Below are 22,665 nucleotides of genomic sequence, written 5' to 3' on the forward strand. Positions count from 1 at the left end.
AAGAACACCTAAACTTAATGATTTTAGATGCTCAAATTTAGGGCCCAATTTTCAGAAAGTCTGAGCACTCGCTTCTCAAAATCTCAAGTCTTAAGTCAGGCAGCCCAAAATTGCTGATTGCCATTCAGGGTTTATGTTGGAGAAATGGCAAATGCATAGACAGACGTAACTTCTAAATGACTAGTCTTTAAAGAGGGCATGTGGGGGAAGCAGAGCTCTGTCTATTTAAAATGACAGGAATCTGTTTGTTTCGTTAGCAGCTGTTTGAAATACTGCCCTGGTGATTCAGTCTGAGAGTAATTAAAGTAATATTTCATTCTGTCGTAAAAATGCACTGAGCCAAATTCCATCCTTACTTAGTGCACTCTGAAACCTCATTGACTTCAGTAAGCTACAGAGGGGTATACATTGGGGAAGAATTTGCTGTGACATATTTCCTAGAGGATGCTGTCACATGGATTAGTCTGAGAACTTGGTACAATGTTTTAGGCACTGGTGTAAGGCATAATCTGAAGGTCCTAAAGGAGGCTAGTGACATTCATGCTGGTAAAATAGATTTTATGGAAACGGGTGGGGGGGTGTGTGTGTGTGTCTTTCTCTCTCTCTGTCTCTCTCTGTCTTTCTGTCTCTTTGTCTTTCTTTCTGTCTTTTTCTTTCTCTTTCTCCCTCTCCCCCTCCCTATCACTGTATCAGAGTACTAACCTAGAGGTGTGACGTTGGGCATTGGGTTTCCTTGATCTTTCTGTACTACGGAGACCTACAAAAGAAGCCAACTGATAATGTGCAAAGATCCAGATCCATTGACTTTGTGTGCCACGGAGCTGCCAGCAGGTGGCAATAATCAGGGTGGAGCAATTTAAATCAAGGCCATTGAAATCTGACTTACATTGCGCTTTTCTAAATCTCATTGGGTTTAAAATCAGGTTGAGATCAGTAAAATGTGCTGTTGCAATTTTTAGATTCCAATTTACAAATTCTCCGAAATTCCTATTCGGGTATCTTATAGAAATCTGTAAAATTCAGGTTGGTGCCAAAATAAAATGTAGTGAAAACCAAGGCCCTGCTCCTGCAGTCATTTGCATAGCCACTAAACTTATTCTTACGATTAGTTCCACTTACGTCAATCCGTGTGCTGGAAATTAAGTATGTGCGTAAGTATTTTGTAGCATCAGGGGATAAAACTGTATTTTTTTTTTATTAATCTCTCGTGTCAAATCTGTGACTTCAAACCACAATTGCTTCACTGTTAATGAGAAAACTATTCAGACTTCAATAATGTTTTTTGTTGAAAAAATTCGCCCAGGCCAAAATTTTAAAAATAGGAACATTCCATCTTCTAAGGACACACAAGTCTGATTTCAAACTGCAAGCCCTGATGGAGGAATGTAGCCTGGCCGAAATATTTCAGCTTTCTTGACATTTGGCTATTTATTCCGTGCATCTGAATATGGTGTTAGCTATAAATAGACTATTGGTTAATTTTGTTTGGATTTATTTTGCTCTCACGGTAAGGATGTTGAAGCCCTTGACATGTTCATTTCTGCATATAAGCATTTTAAGTGTAAAAATCTAAAAAAGAAACTAAAGAAGTATAAAACACCCCCACTAACAGTTTAAAATGGGAAGGAAGTAAAGGATTATCAACACGTAAATAAAAATAGCCTCATCCACGTTGGTAACATTTGTCACTTTTGACTTCAGTTGGAATTGTGACTTAGCTATGTGGTGTGTAGGGTTTTATTTTTTGGGAGGGCTTGGGGGTGGGGACAGCTAGAGGGGGACTTCTTAAACTATATAGTGTCACTGTTTTTGCAGGTGTCCCATTGAACACTCTGAGCTTCTTCTGTGGAAGAAGCCGGGGCTAACTGATGGGGTTCCCACAGCACTACCGAAGGCAGATAAGTGCCATATTCAGGCATCATTGATCCTGTTGTACAAAGGAGCAAAGCACAGAGAGCTGTTAATTACTGACTCTGTTAGCAGCCCTGGCAGTGGCCAATAGTGGAGTACCTTTCTAAATACTACAGAAGGTGAGACACTATGCTATTAAAACCAAAAAGCCACTAAAATCCAGTAGGAGGGGGACATACCTGCGGTGCAGACCAGTATGATACGGTCGGCTTTGAAGTGAAAGCCTAAAAACAGCTTTTACTCATGATGGCTTCATGGAAAGATCAATATTGAATAGTTCTGACTTAAGCAGTTTACAAACTGAAATTTCTCTGCCATGGGGAAAAACTCTGACTGTTGAACTATTTTTTTTTTTTTAAGCTAATGAATTAAACATTTTCCCCTCATGGAATTAACATTAAAACATTTGGTTGGGGTAGAGGTGGGAGGTGTGTGAGGGAGAACCCTGTGGAAGACCTGACAAAATAGGAAAGCTACAACCGGACTGGGGTTTTTCAAAGGATACCCCAGTGAGAGGGTTTAAGATTGCATTAAGGAAACTGAAAGTAGCCATTGCTAGCATGAGATCTTGCATGATGTCACTGTGGGTAATTAAAGATCCATTTCACGATGTCTCTGGAATGGATGGAGCAGGGAACATTGGAGCACTAGTTCTCTTCTGTTTTGGATTTCTCATGCACATATAAAATTAAACACTGCTCAATTAATTGAGCAATGGCAGCAAGTGTTGGGGAGCTTCCAACCTCACAACTAAGCTGCCAATGCACTGGAGTTCCCCGGTGCTCTGGGAAAAGCATGGGAGGATAAATGAGCCGTGAAGGTCAAGCTTTGAATTGTAAACCCATGAGGGGCAAATTCCAGAGCTTTGGGGCTTCCAGTGGGAATGCTTTGTCATCCTCCTATGTACTGCAGACTCAGCGGAGTGTGCTTGAGGCTTGGGAGGACCTTGTGCGTAGGAAACTATTTAGAAATCTTATTTGAGGTTTTAAAAAAAAAAAAGCTTTTTGAATAGCTTTTTACCTTATGATCTTTTGTGGTGCGAACGTGACACACTGGTCTCTTCAGTCATTGCTGGGTTTTGTGCAGTTGTTATTGCAGTGTGAACATCAATAAGTTGTCATTGCTTTGAGAGTAGCTGGGGATCACCAGTTGGGTGGATAGAACTTGCTTCCTGATGGAGTAAGAGTGAAAGGGAAATCAAAGGACCAAGGCGGAGAGACGGGGGAGGGTTCACATAAGGGAAATATGATGGGAGGCTTTAACAAATTGAGCAAATGCTTTGGGGTCACATGACCATCACTTCCCTGTTGGGTCAAGGCACTCTTCATGGGAGAATGCAGCTGGAGGACTATGCAGATTTGGAAATGGTTGGACAGGGGAGAGGGGAAGAATTAACTCCCTTGAGTATCAGAGCCTTGTGGAAGTTATGCTTCAGTTAGTTTGGGAATGCAATGGGAGCAGCCATAACTGCCCTGTAGTGTATCTTTCACTGACCTAGTGTGCTAAACAAGGTCAGTATTTGGGTGGGAGACATGCACGGAATATTTAGGCCATCAAGTAGTAAGGGGCATTCTGAACCAGTGCCCCTTACTACTAAATGAGCTTCCAACCATAATAGGCATCACTGAAACCTGGTGGAATGAGGAAAATCTGTGGGACACAATCGTACCGGGATATAAAATATATCGGAAGGATAGAGCAGGCCGGGTGGGTGGCGGAGTGGCACTGTATGTGAAAGATATTGTAGAATCAAATGAAATCTTAAATGAATCAACATGTTCAGTAGAATCACTATGGTTAGTAATTCCATGCTCCAATAAGAATTTAGCAGAAGGGATATATTATTGACCAGCTGACCAGGACAGTGATACTGACATTGAAATGCTGAGGGAGATTAGAGAGGCTACCAAAATAAAAAAAACTCTATAATAATGGGGGATTTTAATTATCCCCATATTGACTGGGTACATGTCACCTTAGGAAGAGAAGCAGAGAGAAAATTTCTCAATGGCTTAAATGACTGCTTCTTGGAGCAGCTGGTACAGGAACCCACAAGGGGAGAGGAATTCTCGATTTAGTCCTGAGTGGAGTGCAGGATCAGGTCCAGGAGAGAACCATTACAGGACCAGTTGGGAATAGTGACCATAATATAATAACATTTAACACTCCTGTGGCGGGGAAGAACACCTCAGCAGTCCAGCACTCTGGCATTTAATTTCAAAAAAGGGAATTACAAAAAAATGAGGTTAGTTAAACCGAAATTAAAAGGCACAGTGACTAGAGCCAAATCCATGCAAGTTGCATGGAAACTTTTTAAAGACACCATAATAGAGGCCCAACTTAAATGTTTACCCCAAATTAAAAAAAACATACTAAGACCTAAAAAAGATTCATCGTGGCTTAACCACCATGTAAAAGAAGCTATGAGGGACAAAAAGGCATCTTTCAAGAAGTGGAAGACCAATCCTAGTGAGATAAATAGAAAGGAACATAAACACTGTCAAATCAAGTATAAAAATGTAATAAGAAAAGCAAAAAAAGGATTGAGGAATAGCTAGCCAAACACTCAAAAAGAAATAGCAAAATGTTTTAAGTACATTAGAAGCAGGAAGCCTGCTTAAAAAACCAGTGTCCCCCCCTAGATGATAGAGATATAAAAGGAGCAATCAAGGACGATAAAGCCATTGCAGAGAAATGAAATTATTTCTTTGCTTCAGTCTTCACGGCTGAGGATGTTAGGGAGATGCCCAAATCTGCACTGTCCTTTGTGGGTGGTGAATCTGAGGAGCTGTCCTGGATTGAAGTGTCATTAGAGGAGGTTTTGGAACAAATAGAAAAACTTAACGTTAACAAATCACCGGGACCAGATGGCATTCATCCAAGGGTTCTTACAGAACTCAAATGGGAAATTGCTGAACTATTATCTGTGGTTTTTAACCTATCCTTCTGTTAGCTAACATGACACCAATATTTAAAAAGGGCTCTAGAGGCCATCCTGGCAATTACAGACCGTTAAGTCTAACTTCAGTGCCAAGCAAATTAGTTGAACAGTAGTAAAGAATAAAATTGTCAGGCATGTAGAAGAACATAATCTTTTGGACAAAAGTCAACATGGTTTCTGTAAAGGGAAATCATGTCTTACTAATCTATTGGGCTACGTCTACACTGGCATGATTTTCCGGAAATGCTTATAATGGAAAACTGTTCAGTTTTAAGTATTTCTGGAAAAAGAGCATCTACATTGGCAGGATGCTTTTCCGGAAAAGTGTCCGTGGCCAATGTAGATGCGCTTTTCCGGAAAAAAGCCCCGATTGCCGTTTTCGTGATCAGGGCTTTTTTGCAGAAAAGACTACTATGCTGTCTACACTGGCCCTTTTCCGGAACAGGTTTCCAGAAAAGGGATTTTTGCCCGAGCGGGAGCAGCATAGTTTTTCCAGAAAAGCAGCTGATTTCTTATAGTAGATCGTCAGTGCTTTTCCGGAAATTCAAGGGGCCAGTGTAGACAGCTCGCAGCTTATTCCGGAAAAGCGGCTGATTTTCCGGAATAAGTGGCCCAGTGTAGACACAGCCTTAGGGTATGTCTACACTGCCACCCTAGTTCGAACTAGGGTGGCTAATATAGGCATTCGAAGTTGCAAATGAAGCCCGGGATTTAAATATCCCGGGCTTCATTTGCATCTTGCCGGGCGCCGCCATTTTTAAATCCCCCTTAGTGCGGACTCCGTGCCCGCGGCTACACGCGGCACGGAGTAGGTAGTTCGAATTAGGCTTTCTAATTCGAACTACCTACTCCGTGCCGTGTGTAGCCGCAGGCACGGAGTCCGCACTAAGGGGGATTTAAAAATGGCCGCGCCTGGCAAGATGCAAAGGAAGCCCGGGATATTTAAATCCCGGGCTTCATTTGCAACTTCAAATGCCTATATTAGCCACCCTAGTTCGAACTAGGGTGGCAGTGTAGACATACCCTTAGAGTTCTTTGAAGGGGTTAACAAATATGTAGACAAGGGGGATCCAGTAGATATAGTATACTTAGATTTTCAGAAAGCCTTTAACAAGATCCCTCACCAAAGGCTCTTGTGTAAATTACATATTCATGGGATAAGAGGGAAGGTCCTTTCATGGGTTGAGAACTGGTTAAAAGACAGGAAACAAAGGGCAGAAATAAATGGTAAATTTTCAGAATAGAGGGGGTAACTAGCGGTGTCCCCCAAGGGTCAGTCCTGGGACCAATCCTGTTCAACTTATTCATAAATGATCTGGAGAAAGGGGTAAGTAGTGATGTGGTAAAGTTTGCAGATGACACGAAACTGTTTAAGATAGTCAAGACAGAAGCAGACTCTGAAGAACTTCAAACAGTTCTCACCAAACTGAGTGATTGGGCAACAAAGTGGCAAATGAAATGTAATGTGGATAAGTGTAAAGTAATGCATGTTGGAAAAAATAACCCCAACTATACGTACAGTATGATGGGGGGGCTAATTTGGCTACGACAAATCAGGGAAGAAATCTTGGAGTTATCGTGGATAGTTCTCTGAAAACTTCCACACACTGTTCAGCGGCAGTCAAAAAGGCAAATAGGATGTTGGGAATTTTTAAGAAAGGGATAGAAAATAAGACCCAGAATATCTTACTGCCACTGTATAAAACTATGGTACGCCCTCATCTTGAATACTGTGTACAGATGTGGTCTCCTCACCTTAAAGATATTTTGATCTTGGAAAGGGTTCAGAAAAGGGCAACTAAATGATTAGGGGTTTGGAGGAGGTCCCATATGAAGAGAGGCTAACGTGACTGGGACTCTTCTGTTTAGAAGAGACTAAGGGCAGATATGATAGAGGTCTATAAAATCATGAGTGGTGTGGAGAGGGCGGATAAAGAAAAGTTATTAGTTCCCATAATAGAAGAACTAGAGGACAGCAAATGAAATTAATGGGTAGCAGGTTTAAAACTAATAAAAGAAAGTTCTTCTTCATACAGCGTGTAGTCCACCTGTGGAACTCGTTGCCAGAGGAGACTGAAGGCTAGAACTGTAACAGAGTATAAAGAGAAGCAAGATAATTTCATGGAGGTTAGGTCCATAAAAGGCTATTAGCCAGGGGATAGAATTGGTGTCCCTGGCCTCTGTTTGTCAGAGGCTGGAGAGAGATGGCAGGAGACAAATCGCTTGATCATTGTCTTCAGTCCACCCTCTCTGGGCACCTGGTGCTGGCCACTGTTGACAGATGGGCTAGTGGGCTAAATGGACCTTTGGTCTGACCCAGTACGGTCATTCTTATGTAACCATTCGTGACTATTAACAGGACTACCAGAGTTTGCATGGTGTTCCCAATAACCTGGCTAAATGTGACCTTGAGTGATTGCATTACATTTCCTGAGTGTCCTCTGTGGACTAAGGATATGAAAGACTAGTCGACTATCCGATAAGCAAATGCTTATCAGATAGTATTTTGACTAGTCAGCTAGTCGATATCTCCCGTCCCTTCCTCTCCTCCCCCACTGCCTCTATGAGAGAGGCAGCAAAGCGTGGGGAGAGGGTACTTCAAAGGGGCAGTGCCACATAGTGATGTTGCCCCTTTGAAACCGCGGGGCAGCCAGTGCACAGCTGATTTGCATATCAGCTGTGCAGCGGCTGCCCCTTTAAAATGCAATCTGTGCACCTTTCAAAGGGGCACTGGGGTCACCTGGGGATAGTCCATGGCATCTCCGTTTTAAAGGGGCAATTAAGCCCGGGGTCAGCTGGGGACTCCCCACAGCATTTCCCCAGAACCCAGGATCAGCTGGAGAGTCCCCGGCTGACCCCGGACTCCACAACTGCTTTTTTAAAAACACCATCTCCATGTATTTCGAAGGGGCAGCTGCCGTGGAGCCTGGGGTCAGCTGGGGACTCCCTGGCTGACTCCAGTCTCCCTGTGGCATTTCCCCAGAACCCGGGATCAGCTAGGCAAGTGCCGTGCAGAACCCAGGGTCAGCTGGGGGCTCCCCTGCTTACCCCAATCTCCTAGCAGCATGCTGTATAGCATGGAGCCCAGGGTCTGCGGAGGATTGAGTGTCCCCCGCTGACCTCTGGCTCCCTGGCTTTGAAATGCACAAGAGCCCCTGCTGGGGACTCTTGTGCATTGCAAAGCAGGCACACCCAGTGCAGTCAGGAGTCAGCAGTACTTCTGTATGCCGAGTTCTGCATTCCTCCTTTGAAGTGTACAAGAGCCCCGGCAGGTGCTCTTGTACACTTCAAAGGAGGAATGCAGAAAAGTGCCTATTGACTATTAGTCAATTGCATTTTAACATCCTTACTGTGAACAGCCAGCTGCTATGCAATGTTGCAGTTTTTAAATAATGCACAGCCACCTTCCATTCCAGAAATGGTGAGCAAAGTTTTTCCTCTGTATAGCTTGGGCATAGGTTTGGGATCCTTTTGAGGTAGAAGGTGCTATGGATTTTGTAGACATTTACTGAGGAAATGTCGCTATTCACAACACACACTCACACTTGTCTGTCTCTTGTCAATCTAACTCTAGAAGCCTTGGAGAAAATGTTACATTTATCACTTCTATATTGCATTGGATAGTACATACCCTGTGGTAAACAGTCAAGTTTAAGTATTCTTCCCTGTTTGAAAAGTGGTATTGTTTCTCAGTACACAGGGCCAAGCCACTGCAGCTTGCTCCTAGGAGATGCACACTTACTAGACGGAGCCTGTATTAGAAAGCCATGGCCTTTATGAAATGATCTCAGAGGGGATCTCTCGTCTTGCTGTTTGCCAACTCTTGTTTTTTAATCTCTCCTATTCAGGCTGGGCCCACAAGGAAACAAGATGTCGGATAAGGGGAATAGCGCTGATGGAAAAACAGATATAGCCAATGGTAAGGGTAGGGGTGAAGACCCCCTTTGAGTTGTCTGTGCTTAAGCCTAGCACTCAGTGAAAGAAATTTGGAAACCTGCAGTGATTTCTTTGAGCATGTTCACAAAACTCTGAATTTGCCAGTTGTGAATACTTATTCAAAGAGCTTTTAGTATCAGTTCTTGTACAGCGCAATATTGGACGTAGCACCAAAATACATGTTGAACAAAATGAACACCGGGACCAAACAAATTCTTCATCGGAGTGTTCCATAAAATGATTTGAGTACTAACCATCGCTCTGTAGGCAAGAATTTGTAAGCACAAAGTATTAATTAAATAGCTTTGGTTAACGTATACTCTGAAAAACAGTACAGGCAGTCCCCGGGTTACATGGATCCGACTTAAATCGGATCCCTACTTACAAACGGGGTGAGGCAACCCAGCACTAGCTGCTTCCCCCCAGCAGACCAGGGAGATGCGAAGCTAGCGCCCTCCCCCCCCCCAACAGACCAGGGAGACGCGGAGCGGCTTTTCTCAGCAGACACCTCAGCTTGAGAATAAAGGACTGAGGGAAGTGAGGTGTGGGAGAATAAAACCGAGCTCTGGAGAAATGTTTGGCTAGAGTTTCCCCTACAATATGTACCAGTTCCGACTTACATACAAATTCAACTTAAGAACAAACCTACAGTCCCTATCTTGTACGTAACCCGGGGACTGCCTGTAGTCTATTTATGGGCAGCAAAAGAGGCTACGTTTATCAAATGTGACGTACTCTGATTTGTTCACTTAGTTCTATGGAAGCTGATTAAGGTGATATGGGAGAATCAGATCTCCTAACTAAGCATCCTGCAATATGGGAAAACTCTCGTTCTGTCCCTATATCAGTGTTTTCTTCCCCATCAAAATTGCATTAGGATAGGATCTGTGGACTAATTCCTGGTTCCGCTGAAGTCAGTGACATAACTTCTATTGACTTCTGGAGACTCACTAATAATCTGCTCCACTGTTGTCTCCTCCTACAAAATCCTTTGAATCAGAGGATGGATGGATCTTCTTCAGGTGGAGGAGGATCAGCAGAGAAACCCTTAAAAAGCAGAACTGGCCTTCAGATAGCCTTTGTCATGAAGAAGCCGCAGCGTATGTCTGTGTAAGCAGGATTGTTGCCTAATACATTAGAGAACCCCCCGAAGCATGGCAAAGCTAGCTGTTGTTCGAATACCAGGTAACATCCTACGCCTGCCTAGACTCTGCTCCTCTGTACGTGGGAGTCGAATTTTGTTTAAAGCCCTTGGGCAAGGTATTCCAACTGGGGGCAGACTTTTTTTTTTTTTTGGCATGTGTGAAATGAGTGGAGGCTTCAGAATCCTGAGCTTGTGTGTAGCAATCTTTGCTCATATTAACGAACGTGAGAGGAAGGGGTTAATTTCATGCTTCGAGGAGAGTTGGGAGGAGAAACGAAAACAAGGGTGGGTAAAAGGGTTGAGGGGAATGGAAAAATAACAGGAGGCACATTATGATCCCTGGATTGAGCTGCAATTAAAAATGTAATAAATGGGAGCAAAACAATTGCCGAGAGGCTTGTTCCTGAGTTAGTTACCCAAGGGGGATGTCCTAGTGATCTAAACATCAGGTGTGAAAAGCAGAGATTTCTGAGAATAGACTCTAGCTCTGAAAGTTGAGCCTTTCAGGGAGCTAAATGAAGGCTTATCTAACGGAGGTTCTGGGTCTGTTGACCAGACCATAACCTCATGTCTCGTTCATTCTAAATACGTGCTGTGTACCCTTCATAAGTATAGGGGCTTGGCTGGAATTTCTTCCCCCTTCTGTAGTGCTGGTCTCCACCTTGAAAGTGGCTGCATTTCAACAGTGGTTTGTAGATACTTGGGGATCCCTTGGTGCTGTAGAGATGTGACGTTATTTACCCTAGAACTAACCACATTGTCTGTACTGTGCAGGGAGCTTGTCCAGCAGCCCAGAAGAAATGTCCGGAGCAGAGGAGGGGCGAGAGACCTCCTCAGGCATTGAAGTGGAAGCCTCTGACCTCAGCCTGAGCCTTACTGGAGACGATGTAGGACCCAATCGCACCAGCACAGAGAGCCGGGACACAGACACCGAGAGCTCAGGAGAAGAAAAGGACTCAGACAGCATGGATGACACAGGCCACTACTCAATCAATGAGGAAAACCGGGCCCATGACCGGTCGCACTCGGACGAGGAGGAGGAAGAGGAAGAAGAGGAGGAGCAGCGGTCCCGGCGACGTGCCCAGCGCAAACGTGCCAACCACGATCAAGACTCCTCGGATGATGAACGAGCACTGGAGGACTGGGTGGCCTCGGAGACGACTGCTCTTCCTCGGCCCCGCTGGCAGGCGGTGCGTGCCCTCCGGGGGAGAGAACTGGGCTCCAGCTCACGCTTTGTCTACGAGGCCTGCGGGGCCAGGGTCTTCGTGCAACGTTTCCACCTCCAGCACGGCCTAGAGGGGCACGGCGGCTGTGTCAATACCTTGCACTTTAACCAGCGTGGCACGTGGCTGGCCAGTGGCAGTGATGACCTTAAGGTGGTGGTTTGGGACTGGGTCAGGAGGCAGCCGGTGCTGGAGTTTGAGAGCGGCCACAAGAGTAATGTCTTCCAGGTGAGAGGGGCTAGGGGGAGTATGAGGGAAGGTGGAGGTGGCTGCAGGGACTGGAGGTGCATCTACCCCCACCCACTCCCACTCTGCTCAAAACAAGGCAGAAAAACTTGGCCCTTTACTACATTTGCAAAGAGGTGAAAGTATCTGAATGTGTTGAAACTGCTGTGAGTAGGTGTCTTGTGCTAGTATTCGAGGGTCCTCTGCCGTTGATTTGCTGGAAGGCTCTGTGTAAATCGCTGTACCTCAGCTTGCCCCAGATGTTAACTGGGGATAATACCAAACTTCCTTACCATGGTACAAGCCCTTCTTTCCTCCCTGCCTGTCTGAAGTGTGGAGCTGCTGGAGGTGGCAGTAGATGTGCTGCATTTTTCAAAGCCACTAGCAAGTCAGAACCTCTCCCTGGGAAGAGAGAGCCAGTGCCAGCCCTTCCTGCAGAAACTGAGTTTTTTTCATAGTGTCTCCAGCCCATGTGGCTGTGAAGAGCCTCCCAAAGGCAGACCACCATGGGATTGTCTTTCCAAGTCTGCTAGTAGCACCTCAGCTGTGTTTGTAATTCCCCCAGACTCTGGTTCTTGCAGCTGCTGCTCAGAATTTGCAGTCAGGTCGTCTGCTCCTTGGGGGAAGCTGGAAGCAGAGGCAGGACTTGTTGGGGGAAGAGGAACGCAAGAGAGGTTGGGAAAGGCCATGTGGAACAGCCACCACCCCCGCAGAGGGCTCTGCAATGGCAGGGAGAGCAGAGAACTTGGGCTTTCTAGTAGCTCAAGGGGGAAGGGACTTCATGTTCTAGCCCACCTGCTCACCAGCGGCTCTTTCATACGAGTCCGGAGCAAATCTGGGCATCCCAGCTTCTCCGTCTCTTCAGACTTTAAGCTGGAGTTAATGCTGGGATTCTCAACTAGGGCATTGCCACTGCACTGTGCAGTGCATCTCTCTGGCTACAGTAGTGTTGCTGGTGAATCATTCAAACCTTGTTTGAAGTACTGCATGATCTCCAAACCAGCCCTTGCAGTCTCCCCCTGCCTCCCCCCAAAGGGCAGTCTTACTAGTCGTTCTCCTGCCTTACACATAACACACAGGCAGAGAGCTAGTGACCTGCAGTGAGTTGCCACTGGTGCTGGCACTACAACTTGGGACTGGTTTTGGCCTGTATACACAGTCTACAGGTCCTGCTGCATGTTTGGGGTGGAGGGTGAGCAGGGGTTCCACCGAGAAGGGTTCCAACCCCAAGGACTGTGGGAAGGCAGCTGTTCCCAGGCCTGGAGGGACACAGTATCTCCTCTTGCTCTCCTCCAGGCCAAGTTCCTTCCCAACAGCGGCGACTCAACTCTAGCCATGTGCGCTCGGGATGGCCAGGTCCGGGTAGCCGAACTCTCAGCCACCCAGTGCTGCAGAAATACCAAGCGTGTGGCACAGCACAAGGGAGCCTCGCATAAGGTGAGCAAACTAGCTGCGGTTTCTGTCTGGTGTGCAGGCGTAGGTGTAATTGAGGTCCCAGTGGATGGACTGCTCTGTACATTTGGTGGTGTAAAAAATTGTTTATACGTGAGTAACCATGGCACTGGCCAGTACCCTTCTCTAGCCCCTTCTATTTTCAGTGTTTGCAAACATCCATCAGGGTTAAAGCATGATTTGAAAGGTCTGTGCCTTCCGCTGCTCCCTTGATGCAGAGGTTTCCTCTGAAACTGCTGTGTTCCTTTAACTCAGTGGGGTGTGGCTGGGAAAAACTGGCGTGTCCATTCTCCAGTCACTGCTAAGGGAACACCTGCCCCTGGAAATTGGGATGTCTTGTACTTCCAAGGTGGTAAGATTTGGACTGTCTCCTTGTCCAGGGCTTTCCTCTGAAAACATTGGGCTCTGAGGATTTCCTTCTGGGCTCTGTGGAGCACACTATGCCAAAGGTTGCAGATCATTTTCATCTCCTCAGGCCCCTCCTCAGTGCAATTGTAGCATCTTTCTCTTGATTTGCGCACAAGTCCCTTGTGCTCCCTGTGACTCCTAACTTTGAGATCAGAACAAAGTTTACCGACATTGAATGCAGTCTGTAGCTGTACTGCCCAGCACCCAATCCCCCGAGGAGTCCTTAGGACTGCAAAATACTTCCCAAAGGAAGAGTTCTGCCCCCCTCCCTTGCCCATTGCTCCCAGTAACCGTTCTCTCCTGGAGTTCATGAAGCTTGTTGCTACGCCACTTATTTTTATGGTCACTGTGGCAGGAATGCATTTATGCTGGGGGCGGGGGGAAGCTGAAGTGCAGCATGGGGAGGTGATCTATAATATGGCCTGTGGGCCATGAAAATTGCATATCCCAGCATGCTCTGTCTCAGTCCGTTTGTGGCTCCTCCGCTTACATGCAAGATACTGACTAATGGAGCATGTCATCTGGGCTGAAGGCAGGATGGGCTGCAATCTGCTTGGTGTCTAGCATAGCCACTGGGTGCCTATACATTTACCACTGTGCCTTTCCATTGGGCAATGTGTGGAAATGTTGACAGGGTGGATCTCAGTGACACTCTTGAAGCACTTTCACCTGTGAGGTTAAAGCGTCAATAATATTGGCACAGCTGGTCAGAGGAGCAAGTGACTGAGCCCTGATCTCCGGTAGTAATGCCTCAGGACAGGGACTGTGCCTCTGGGTAGCTCCAAGCACAACCGCAGACGGAGCCTCTGGGCACTACTGAAATAGGTAAACAGCCGCCACCTTGAACACAGGAGGGCAGGCAATGAAGGGTGTGCATTGTCTTACCAGTCCCATCTAAGGGTATGTCTACACTACAAAGTTAGCTTGAACTAACGTCCGTTAGCTCGAACTAACTTTCATAGGCGCTACACTAGCGCTCCGTTAGTTCAAATTTAAATCGAACTAGCGGAGCGCTTAGTTCGAACTAGGTAATCCTCATTCCACGAGGATTAAGCCTAGTTCGAACTTACTAGTTCGAATTAAAGGCTGTGTAGTCCCTTAATTCGAACTAGTGGGAGGCTAGCCCTCCCCAGGTTTCCCTGGTGGCCACTCTGGCCAACACCAGGGAAACTCGTATGCCCCCCTCCCAGCCCTGGAGCCCTTAAAGGGGCACAGGCTGGCTACGGTGCCCATGCCAGGTGCAAGCCTGCCAGCACCCAGCCAGCAGACCCTGCACCTGGCACAGATCGAGCCACCCACCCGATGCCCCCCAGCCCTCCCCCTCTTCCCGGGACCAGGCAGGCGGCTCCCGAGAGCTTGCCCGGGACCGCAAGAGGCGGGCACCCGTCTGGGCTAGTGCGGACATCGTGGACCTCATCCATGATCTCCGCACTAGGCACAGGAAAGTGGCCGTCTAGGGCAGGAGAGCTGCCAGCCTGGCCACCCAGCAGCAGGTGTGCATGAAAATCAAGGGGGTCCACTGAGACCCCCGACCCTGAGCTTACAATGGCCGTCCTGGGTCAGACCAAAAGTCCATCTAGCCCAGTAGCCTGTCTGCTGACAGCAGCCAACCCTAGGGACCCTGGAGGGGATGGACCGAAGACAGTGACCAAGCCATTTGTCTCGTGCCATCCCTCTCCAGCCTTCCACAAACCTTGGGCAGGGACACCGCTCCTACCCCCTGGCTAATAGCACTCCATGGACCCAGCCTCCATGACTTGATCTCACTTCCCTTTAAACTCTGTTCTAGTTCTAGCCTTCACAGCCTCCTGCAGCAAGGAGTTCCACAGGTTGACTCTTTGCTTTGTGAAGAAGAACTTTCTATTACCAGTTTGAAGCCTGCTACCCATTCCTTTCATTTGGTGTCCTCTAGTCCTTCTTTATGGGAACTAATGAAGAACTTTTCTGTATGCACCCTCTCTACCCAACTCCTGCTTTTAGAGACCTCTATCCTGTCCCCCCTCCGTCTCCTCTTTTCTAAGCTGAACAGTCCCAGTTTCTTTAGCCTCTCTTCATATGGGACCTGTTCCCAACCCCTGATCATTTTAGTTGCCCTCCCCTCTCCCAGCCTCTCTCTTCCCCTCTCCCACCTCCTTTTCCCAGTCTCCCCCAGTTTTGTTCAATCAAGACAGATTCCATTTTTGAACACAATTGTCCTTTATTTTGTACATCAAGAAAAGGGGCTAGGGAAGGGTAAGTGGAAGGAGGTGAGGGAGGAATGGGGTACGAGCCCCCGATGGGGAGGACTGGGCTGGCTCTGTGGGCTTCTGGGGGTGGAAGCTCTCCTGCAGCCCCCCAATTTCCCCCTCTCCCCAGATGGCAGCCTGCGGCAAGTGCAGCCGGTCTGATGGCCGAGTGGTGTGATGTGCCCAGTGTGGGTACTCCGGGCACTCCAAGCCAGGACTGCTTTGCAAGTGGGGCACCCCTGAGAACTGTCTGTCCGGGGTGGGGGTCGGGACCCTTTAAGCACAGCCCTCGGCTAGCCTGAGACAGCATCTCCACGCTCTAAGTCCTCCTCTGATGCCCTGCCGGCACTGCTTCCGGCCATCCTTAAGCCCGGTTCAGGGTCCACTTAATGTGGACATGCTAGTTCGAATTAGCAAAACGCTAATTCAAACTATTTTTTAGTTCTAGACGCGTTAGTTCGAATTAGCTTAGTTCGAATTAACTAATTCGAACTAAGTTAGTTCGAATTAGCGCTGTAGTGTAGACATACCCTAAGTGATGTGCTAGGACTAACCCTAACCAGCATGGCTAACCTGAGGTAGGCGATGCAAACTGATCTCCTTCCACCTCTTTCCTTACAGATCTCAAAACTGTGATTGATCTGCCCTAACAACTTGACTAAATGCTCCCTCTCCCCCTGCCAAGGTCTGCTCAGCCTGCTGCGCTCTAGAGTACCCTGTGAAATGGGCCCTCATAGCTAATTCTGCCCCCTTTGAAGTAGGGGATGCAGCTCACAGCCCATTTTCCCTCTTCAGTCTAAAGGCAGCTGCGCCTGTCCCGCTCCCACTGACCGATTAAAAATCAAACATCACCCTGTTCCAGGTTCTGAGGCCTTATTGACATGCTGTACGACTTCAGGTGGAAGGGAGGGTGGTCTACACGGAGAAGGAGTCTTGTCCGGCATGTTGGTTAAAAAAGGGAGCCAATCCCAAAGCATTTATCTTCCAGCTAGCCCTAGAGCCGGATTCTCCATGCACTTTCTTATCAGCTGGCGAAGATGCTGTGGTCTTCACCATCGACCTGAGACAAGACCGTCCTGCTTCGTGAGTATCTTTCCTTGATGTTTGCTGCTGCTTCCTGATGAATCAATGAAGTGTCTAAGCGCCTAATGGTTTCAGAGGCCATTTGAATGTGGTGTAGGTGAAATGTGTACTTGATCATTTTAATTTGGCCTTGGGTCTTGCTAGCTGTCTGTAGTGCAAGGGTTTTATCAGCCTGGCCTAGAGACAGGCTTACCTGACAGCAATAAAGTTGGCAAGGCAAACTGTTTACTCTGCTGTAGAGAATCATTTAATGACTAAATCACTATCCCCTTTGGACTGGAGGGCTTAAGACATTTGTTAATGGCTGGGATATGCAGTTTTTATGACTGGTCTGAGTCCACCCTGTTGCTGTCTGAGCCATCTGGCAGATGTTTGATGACCCACATGGATGACCCATCTGTCTGCTTCTCCCTTTGTCAGCTTCTCTGAATTAGACTTTCTGTCCTCCTGGGGTCCCCCTACTCTATCGTGATGCTACAGTGTGAGCGCTAGCTTCCGCAGATATCTTTGCAGTGTTCTATGGGCTTCGTCCAGGGCTGAATTGCATGCATGTGCAAACAGTGCACATCTGTTTTCTTCACTATATATCAATGTGATTGTGTCTGAAAGAGGTTTTGACAGGTGCAAGAGACTGTTACCTGGTCTGTTTGATTCATTACCACGCTTCAGACCCTTCATTAGTCTTGCACTTGAAAAGCTTTTAGTCGAAGCCTCCTTTGCTAAACTCTGTGGTAGTTCATTGAAAAATAATAATTTAACTAGCAGCTGGTTGTGGTGGGTAAGATTTTTAACCTCGTATCACATGTTGAGCTGTCGCTTTGGACAATTTTCCAAAATATGTAGGTTGCTTTTACAGCAGTTTTCTAGTTTAGTAACATTAGTCCTTTTCTGATGAGCCGATTTAAAGAAGTTCAAAGTAAACCACATCTGAGCATATCCTCTTACATAAACCGTTCTTAGTTTGTACATATCATGCATTTTGATTGCTTTGTAATCGAAGTAAAAGGTTTGAGACAAGATGCTTTTAAACTATATATATTTCTCTACATCAGAACGGCCATACTGGGTCAGACTAAAGGTCCACCTAGCCCAGTGTCCTGTCTTCCGACAGTGGCCAATGCCAGGTGCCCCAGAGGGAGTGAACAGAACCGGTAACCATCAAGTAATCCCTCTCCTGTCATCCATTCAGAGTAGGGATGTTAAATGGTGTCTTATCAGCTAGTTGATGGAATTTCTATTGACTTGTTGATACGGATTGGGGGTGGAGGGTGCAGACCTGCAGCAGGGTTAGCTCCTGAGCCCAGGAGCTAATCCCGCTGTGGCTCTGCCTTTTAAATGTATTAAGAGCTGCTAGTTTTATCAGTCAACTAATTAAGAGCTAACAGAGGGACACCATTCCTACCATGCTAATAGCCATTGATGGACCTAACCTCCATTAATCTAATTATTTTTGAACCCTATGAAGGCCTGGGCCTTCACAGCATCCTCTGGCAAGGAGTTCCACAGGCTGACTGTGTGCTTACCCTTCTAGCTAGAATAATTTTAGCATAACTGTTTCTGCTGTTGGATAAAATGGTATGTACCATTTTGGATCCCCTCTACTAAATTCTGTTGGAAGGAAAAAGCCAGAAAATGACTTCACTCCACTGTTTTATTAGGAACTGCTATAAAGTTTCAGAGAACAATATACTTTCTTCAGTTTGGAATCCTATTGTTTTGGGGGGGGGTTCCCTCCTAATGTGAGCATGCTGAGTGAGCTTGGAGACATGCATGCATTTGCCATCTGGATACTGTTTTGCATTAACACATGGATTTTCTTCTCTCCCCCTTTAAAGGAAACTGGTTGTGACTAAGGAGAAAGAAAAGAAAGTGGGTCTCTACACCATTTATGTGAATCCAGCAAATACGCACCAGTTTGCTGTGGGAGGCAGGGATCAGTTTGTCAGGTAAGTCTTTTGCCAGAAGATATGAGAGAGGCAGAGTCCCTGCTCCATATTGGGTGCTGGAGCATTGGGGTTTGGGTTCTGGTACCCTGGAGAAAGCAGAGCAGCTCTGAAGACACCTGTAACTATACTTTATGTAGTGCTTTATGGACATTGCTTCTTCCACAGGGCATCGCTGAGTGCAAGGAGGATCTGTGGGAGCCAGAGATTAGACTTCTATATGAATGTTGGCTTCTGCACTTACATCATCTAAGGCAGGGCTACTCAACACGTGGCCCGCGGGTGTGAGCCAAAACAAAACAGTAGTCGATATAATGGTCTTCTGTTAATATGTATTTTAATAATTACATTCCTGGACTGTCATTGTTCGTTAAAAGTGCTGTTGTATGGGTGGAAATCGGGTAAATATTGCATTGTATTAATATAGGCAAACTGACTTCAATGGGGCCTGTGTGTTGTGTAGTCTTGCCTTAATCTATGTATTCATGCCCATCAATGTGAAAAGTTTTTTGCATGTATACACAACCACACTTAAGTTGTGGCCCTTGGCATGTGCTGTGAGTATCATTGTGGCCCCCACAGCTTCCAAAGTTGAGTAGCCCTGATCTAAGGGTATAAATCCACATGTGTGAGCTGTGAAACAGCCTCGCCTGATAAGTGGAAAGCAAGCCACCATTACAGGCCGGTTCTTCTGTTAGGCTTCTGGTGCCTTTCTCAGAAGCATCTTTTTCAAGCTGCTGGCTGACGAGGTCTGACAATTCCAATGTACCTACACCCAAGTATTTTCATCTGCTATATTTTAAACATGCAGCCTCACCCTAAAAGCATCAGAATTGCCTCACTGGGTCAGACCAATGGTCTTGTCCAGCCCAATATCCCATCTTCCTACAGTGGCTGGTGTCAGATGCTTCAGAGCAAGTCAACAGAACAGGACATTTTACTTTTTGATTCATCCTTTTATTTAGTCCCAGCTTCTAGCTGTCAGAGGTTAAGGAACACCCAGAGCATAGGGTTGCATCCCTGATCATCTTGGCTAAGGGCCCTTGATGTACCTCTCTCCATGATTGGGGGGGGGTGGTGGTTGTTTTTTAAACGCAGCTATACTTTTGGCCTTCACCTTGTCCCCTGGCAACAAACTTCAGGGATTGATTGGATTACATGAAGTACTTCCTTTTTGTGTTAAATATGGTGTCTGTTAATTTCACTGCATGATCTCTAGTTCATGTGTTACGGAAAGGAGAAAATAACACTACTTCCTTGTGTTGAGAGAGTGAACCAATCATGATTTTGGAGCCCTCCTATTATATTCCCCACTCAGTTATTTATTCTTAGCTATATAGTCCCACTCGTTTTAATCTCTTCTTGTATGGAAGCTATTCCAAACCAGTAGTAATTTTTGTTGCCCTTCTCTGTACTTTTTCCTATTCTTATGTATCGTTTTTTAAATGGGGCAATTAGTACTACACAGAGTATTCAGGTTGTGGGTGTATGATGGATTTATATAGTGGAATAATGATATTTTGTCTTGTCTTATCCCTTTCCTGCTGGTTCCTAACATTATTAGCTTTTTTTGTCTGCTGCTGCACATTGAACAGATGTTTTCATAGAAACATCCAAGATGACACCAAGATCTTATGTAGTAACAGCTAATTTAGTTCCTATCCTTTGTATAGGTAGAGCTGAGATTGTATCGACTACACGATTAGCCACATAACCACAATTTAACACCCTTACTTTGTAAGTGACAGCAGTGCACATTAGAAAACAACTTGTATTGACTACACGATTAGTTGATAAGGGCTGCTCTGCAGAGCTGCAGTGGGGGGTAGCTCCAGGAGCTGGCTTGAGCCAGGACTGAGCAGTCCCAGCGCGCGGCAGCTCTGGGAGCCACCCACGCTATAACTTTGCATTTTATATGTAGTAAGAGCTGCCAGGTTCTTACTACATTTAAAATGCAGAGGTGCAGTGTCCTGGACAGCTTGGTCTCAACTTGCTCAGAGTCTAGCAGTCCCTGTTCACAGCAGCCTTCCCTATTCTCCTCCCCACTTCTCCGTGCCCCCCCCCCCCGCCACGCCTCTGATAGAGGCAGAAGGGAGGGCAGGTGGCACTGCAGAGTCTGTGCTGGGGGCAACTGGCTTTTAAGCCAGCTCCCCCAGTACCTGTTCTCTCCCCCTCCCTTGCTGCCTCTCATAGAGTTGGAAAGGGAGGAGGCAGAGCTAGCTGATACTCCACTCAACTACCCAATAAGCACTACTCGCTAACATCCCTATTACGAAGTTGAGTTTAATATGCTATTTTGTTGTGCGGACCCCCACTTTCGTTAGATCCTTTTAACTCTTCAGTCTTCTTTGGGCTTAATTATCTTCAGTAACTTTGTGTCACCTGCAAACTTTGCCACCTCACTGTCTACCTCTTTTTCCAGATTAAGACTGTCTTGAAGTGCACTGGTCTGGTGCAGATCCTTGGGGTACCTTACCTTTCCCCACTATGAAAACTGATCATGAAAGCCCTTTTGTTTCCTGTCTTTTAACTGGTTATTGATCCATGAGAGGACCTTCACTCTTATCTCATGGCTGCTTCCTTTGTTTAAGAGTATTTGGTGAGGGACCTTATCAAAGGCTTTCTGAATATTCAAGTACACTGTGTCTACGGGATTACCCTCTTTCAAGATTGCTGAGGCATGGAGGGGTCAATCTGTCAGGATTCTTGATTTCCCTTGACCAATGCTGTGATCTCCTCCCCTCCCCCCACAAGAAATCATGTTCATCTGTGTCTGATCATTGTTTTCTTTACTATAATTGTAATCAATTTGCCTGGCTCTCAAGTTAGGCTTATCTACCCTGTGATGGGCAGGATCAGCTCTGGAGCCTTTTTTAAAAAAAAAAAAAAAAAAAAAATCACATTAGCTATCCTCCAGTCATCTGGTGCGAAGGCTGATTTAAGTGACAGGTTACATACCCTGTGGTATGTCTAAACTACATCCCTCTGTCAAAAGAGGGATGTAAGTTAGGCAAATCGAAAGCACAAATGAAGCGGGGATTTAAATATCCCGTGCTTCATTTTCATAATCGCGTCACAGCGATCTTTCGAAAAAGGGTATTTCGGAAGGGAAACCATAGTCTAGACCTGGTTCTTTTGAAAAAACAAACCCCTTTTTCGAAAGATCCCATACTCCTTGCGTCTAGACTGGGCTCTCGCTTTTGAAACCCATTCGACAGAGGGATGTAATTAGACATGCCCATAGTTACCAGTTCTGCATTTTCAGAGGAGTTCCTTCAGAACTCATGTGGTACCAACTGACCCTGGTGATTTTTATGGTGTTTAATTTATTGATAGTGTGTTGTGGTGTTCCACAATTACGCAAAGCCTCTTTCTGTCCTCCACAGGCTCCCCACTCTTGTTGCCCAAGACCTACTTAGCCACCCAAGGGTTTTTCCAGTTGAATTCCCTTCACCCACTCAGCAGTAATCACCAGTGTTCCATGTAAGCTGAGCCCTTGGGTGGCCACCCAGGAGAGATTCAAATGCTGCCCAGCTGATTGGCAGAGTGCCCACAGCTGGCAACAGCTGTCTCTACCAGTGGTGCACATCTGCACATGCCTGGGTGCACATCATAATGTAATCTGCACATGCATGGAAAGAATTAGAGGGTACATTGCTAGCCACCTCTGTCCTCCTTTTCAGGGTAAGAGCCTTTTCCCTTTGTAGCTCCTGCCAGCTGAAACAGTCTTGTCTCTTGCCACATGGTGTCTGAGTCGTATCAAATCTCAGCTGAAAACCTATTTTCTTCTGTTGTTCTCTCCCCTATATCCTGCTCAGTTAAAACTCCTATCTAGAGCAGTGGTTCCCAAGCTTTTTGGCATCACACCCCCCTTTTTTATTTTTTGAGAACCCCTCCCCCCCCATAGCAGCAAAACTTGTTGGGGGGGGGGGGGGGAACTAACCAGGGCCAAAAAAACCCCCAAAAATAGCAGCACAACTTCGGGGGGGAAGGGCTGGGTTGTCTCTCACCCCTCCCCCTGGAATTTCTTCATGCCCCCAAGTTTGGGAACCCATGATCTAGAGTGTAGTAGGTACAAATAAAACTGTTCCAGCATGGTATAAGGAGACATTAGCTCCAGGTGGTGCTTTCTTAAATGAGACTAAGGCCCCAAACTCTCACTGTCCTTAAAGAT

The 22,665-nt window shown here is 46.3% G+C and overlaps 1 protein-coding gene across 4 annotated transcripts in view; it reads left to right on the forward strand.

Moving 5' to 3' along the window:
- DCAF8 (DDB1 and CUL4 associated factor 8) overlaps positions 1-22,665 on the forward strand; it is a 56,094-nt gene that overhangs the window by 14,637 nt on the left and 18,792 nt on the right. For 2 of the 4 annotated variants that reach the window (XM_075907237.2, XM_089772539.1), the window contains 6 exons: positions 1,816-2,030; positions 8,701-8,771; positions 10,707-11,383; positions 12,677-12,817; positions 16,454-16,548; positions 18,384-18,494. In XM_075907237.2, coding sequence (XP_075763352.1) covers positions 8,723-8,771; positions 10,707-11,383; positions 12,677-12,817; positions 16,454-16,548; positions 18,384-18,494 — 1,073 coding nt within the window. In that variant the 5' untranslated portion in view covers positions 1,816-2,030; positions 8,701-8,722. The remainder of the gene's footprint in view (positions 1-1,815; positions 2,031-8,700; positions 8,772-10,706; positions 11,384-12,676; positions 12,818-16,453; positions 16,549-18,383; positions 18,495-22,665) is intronic. The other 2 variants (XM_075907236.2, XM_075907235.2) reach the window with 1 other exon arrangement.

This window comes from Pelodiscus sinensis, chromosome 22 (genome assembly GCF_052426305.1).
Source record: "Pelodiscus sinensis isolate ZL-2025 chromosome 22, ASM5242630v1, whole genome shotgun sequence".
Classification (NCBI taxonomy): domain Eukaryota; kingdom Metazoa; phylum Chordata; order Testudines; family Trionychidae; genus Pelodiscus; species Pelodiscus sinensis.